This window comes from Egretta garzetta, unplaced genomic scaffold (genome assembly GCF_000687185.1).
Source record: "Egretta garzetta isolate BGI_Z169 unplaced genomic scaffold, ASM68718v1 scaffold55, whole genome shotgun sequence".
In the NCBI taxonomy this organism is placed as follows: domain Eukaryota; kingdom Metazoa; phylum Chordata; class Aves; order Pelecaniformes; family Ardeidae; genus Egretta; species Egretta garzetta.
In genome coordinates, this window is record NW_009259863.1 from 2,461,891 (window position 1) to 2,465,926 (window position 4,036).

The 4,036-nt window shown below is 36.5% G+C and overlaps 1 protein-coding gene across 1 annotated transcript in view; it reads left to right on the forward strand.

Moving 5' to 3' along the window:
- Positions 1-298: 298 nt before the first annotated feature.
- The window catches only part of EYS (eyes shut homolog), a 904,272-nt gene continuing 900,534 nt past the window's right edge, over positions 299-4,036 (forward strand). The window contains exons 1-2 of the mRNA XM_035895612.1: positions 299-1,052; positions 3,170-3,283. Of these exons, the coding sequence (XP_035751505.1) occupies positions 299-1,052; positions 3,170-3,283 (868 nt within the window). The remainder of the gene's footprint in view (positions 1,053-3,169; positions 3,284-4,036) is intronic.

The following is a 4,036-nucleotide window of genomic DNA, read 5'->3' on the forward strand; positions in this document are numbered from 1 at the left end:
GCAGGAATACAAACAGGAAAAATCTGACTTTAGTTACAGTGGTGTAGTTCTGATCAATTAATTGGACTTATTGCAGTTTCGTATCAGTGTAATTAGATGTAGACCTTGTTTTGTTATATTTTTGCTATTTTTGTAATGAGGCTTTGATATTCAACTGTATTTGGTGTGAACACAGAAATATTTTTCTCTGTTTGAATTCCTAGGCTGCCATGGAAAATACAGAAGAACCTTAAGGACAAGAGCCATTCTCAGTAATGAAGCAGCTGTGAAAGACAGCTCCCATTTGCCAGGTGAAACAATGACTACAAAATCAGCAGTTCACATACTAGTGTGCTTTCTTCAACTATGCATTGTAAATGGGCAGGTAATATGTGAGAGGCAAATGACTGCTGAATGGCGAGTGGAACCAAAACTTAACATAATAAAATGGACACCAAGGGAAAACATCTGCTCAGACTTTTACACCGAATGCTGGAATATGAAAGAAAGCATTACTAAGAAAATCTCAGAAGAACAAAACCTCAGTATCCCTCAGATATGCCCTTTACAGCTTCAATTAGGTGATAGTCTCTTCATCTCCTCTGAGCCATCCTTCCAGTCTTACGGAATGAATTTGGTAAATGTCTCCAAGGAAGAATTTATTACCTGCCCTAAAGCTGGTTTTCTTCAAGAGCAGTTGATATTTGTTTGCCAGATAAGAGGACTGCACCAAGTTGACCCTAACTGGCTTGGTGTTGGAACTCATTACTTCGCAGAGCTTCATAAGAGAGGCCCATTCTTGTGCAACATGGGCCTTCGTCTGAACGTAACTGTGAAGCAGCAGTTTTGCCAACAGACTCCAAATGCACCATTATGTTCTGGGCATGGAAAATGCCTAAGCCATGTTTGGGAAAAAGCATATAATTGCCATTGTTTTTCACAGTATTCTGGAAGATTCTGCCAGAAGTTTGATATGTGCTCCACTAAACCTTGCCACAAGAATGCCTCCTGCACTGAGAAATCAGAACTTTCTGGAGATTCTTACGAATGCGTGTGTCCTCCACAATTTTCAGGTATTTATTTTCCCTTCTAGGAATAAATGTTACATAGATAATATGTTTTCCTTAACGGATAATAGAACATTGAGAACACCATTAGCAAGGTTTCTATATAATTTGATTGTCCATTGCTACTACCACACCCGCACTGAGTCTCTTTTACTTGTAGTCATTGTGTCCTTCATGTGTCCATTGTGGAGAAAAACTGAATAAGCTCTTATCATGCTTCTTTCTGACTTAAGCATGAGACATAGTAAGTACTTGTGAACTTAAAAAATTAACTGATTTTTTTGATTGTTTGTTCAGCAGTTCAAGTTCTTACAGCAAATAACATAAGACTTTTGGAGTAAGCTCCCCCAAAAATAGTTAACCAAACTACTGAAAAGCAGCAAAACTGTTTTGTTGAAATTAGCATTTCATTCAACCTGCCATAAAACTTTCCTTTTCAGTTTAAGGACCTTTTCAATTGCATTAGAGAAATTTTTTTTAAATCAAAATTTGTTTTTAATTGAAAAGTCAAACATTTAATTAGAAGAACAAGCAAAACAAAATACTTACTCTTTTCTTCCAGATTGTTTTGCGCTTTAAAGTTCCTTTCAAAAGGAGTTTGTTAAACATACTTTTATCACCAAATTAGATATTTCACAAATTTAAAAAATTCACCTAATTCTATATAGGAAATATTGCAGTGCTTACTCAGAAACCCTTGAAGAAACTGAATCAGGGTATGGGACAGAACTACCAGCGAGTATGGCATGATTAGATACATTCTTACCTAACCATTGTCTCCATTTCATAGAGGAAGAAAAGGGGATAAAGGAAATTATGGGTATATTGTTCCTGCATTCAGACCAATGGAGCTTGGGAATCCTTTAGAAAGTATCAGAAATATTCATTCACATAACAAAAAGGGTTCCTGTAGCTCTTTCTGTACTTGTGAGCAGAATTCTAGCAAAGTTCCTTTGATGGAATGCACTTCTGTGCTCTCACAAAAGTGATGCTATGCTATGAAATGCGGCTGATAAGTCAGGAACAAGTGAGGTTCACAGAACACAGAAATTAAGGTTATGTTGCATAAAGTTTGCTGTAATTTATTTTTAATTGCTTTTCAAACTGCATAATAATTTGGTTACTAATGGATTTGGAAATAGAAGATTATGCAGGTATGAATAAGTCAATGTTATGAGTAAAATATTTTTATAATTATTCAAAGCTTAGTAAAATAGTGGAAAGCATTGATGGTATGCAGTGTGTTTTCTATTTCTTTTATGATTTCTGGGGTTTCTGTAAAAAGCTTTGAAAATAATAATATCAAAAAATGTCTGGTACTACTCTGATTCATATTAATGGAGAGATTCACTAGCAATTCTGTTAAAAGCAATCATCATGCTTAATGTTATCAACAGGCAATGCTTAAAATATTCTGTTAACCTATACGGGACAGTATTGGCTAATGCCATAATTTTGTACTGGCAGTACCAGTCCAGTAAATAAGCTGTATGTAAACAAGAACTAGGAGATTAAACCATTGTATATTATGGACGTGGCTACACAAGAGTAAGGGAGGAAAAAAGTGCCTGCCATAATATAAAATCTATTCGAAATTTGAAAAGTTGCTGAAGCGTGAATAATGTCATAGCAACAATTCAAGTGGCAAGCATAATTATACAGTATTTAGACCCACATGTTGTAATAACATGATCAACTTATAACTGGAATTGTAGTTTACGGAAAGCTGCATATTAAGAAAAATTCAGTCAAATTGGACTCCATATGAGAACATCTTTTGTTCACAATGCTGGAAGAAAATGTAAGTTAGATTTGTGTAAAAATGAAGCAAATGCTACAGTACTAATAGCATTTCTGCATTTTAAGCTATATGTGAATTTGTAACTATATGGCAGATGATGCTGAGCACAGTAACTCATGTTACAGCATCTGAATATCTTTCTGCCCTTGCTTTAGAACTCCAGTAGTTTTGGTGAAAACTAGAGACCAACATTAGCACAAATACCTATCTATCCATCTGCCTATTGACTAAATATAATGTTTTATTTCACATACAAATTTCCATTTCAGGAAAAAAAAATATTTAATGAAGTTCAACATTCCTATTATTCTTTTTTAAATAGGTAAAAATTGTACAGAAATAGTTGGACAGTGCCAGCCACATACATGTTTCAATGGTAACTGCAGCAATGTTACTCCAAACACTTTTCTCTGTGAATGTGACAATGGCTTTACAGGTAAGAAACATCTTTGTTTTCTGTGTTATAATAATCATGTGAACTTTTTTTTTACTGAAAAAATCTGTGATTCTGTGAAAACAGAAACAGTTATTTTAGATGATTGTTAACACAGTTTGCAATTTCCTCGGAATTTTTTAATAGGTTTTATAAAATAAAGAATTCAGACTTCCATGTGACTGTTCTAAAGTATTCGTGTACTAAAGTAAAACTGTATAAATGATACAGAATCACAGAATCACAGAATGGCAAGGGTTGGAAGGGACCTTGGGAGATCATCCAGTCCAACCCTCCCGCTAAAGCAGGTTCTCCTAGAACATGTTACACAGGACTTCGTCCAGGCAGGCTTTGAATACCTCCAGAGAAGGAGACTCCACAACCCCCCTGGGCAGCTTGTTCCAGTGCTCTGTCACCCTCAGAGTAAAAAAATTCTTCTGCATATTCAACTGAAACCTCTTATGCTTCAGTTTGTGCCCATTGCCCCTTGTCCTGTCGCTGGGCACCACTGAGAAGAGTCTGGCTCCATCCTTGTGACATCCACCTTTGAGATATTTGTATGTGTTGATGAGGTCCCCTCTCAGTCTTCTCTTCTTTGGGCTAAATAGGCCCAGCTCCCTCAGTCTTTCCTCATAGGAGAGATGCTCCAGGCCCCTCATCATCTTTGTTGGCTCCTCTGGACTCTGTCTAGGAGTTCCTCCCCTTTCTTGGATGGGGAGCCCAGAACTGGACACAGTACTCCAGGTGGGGGCTCAC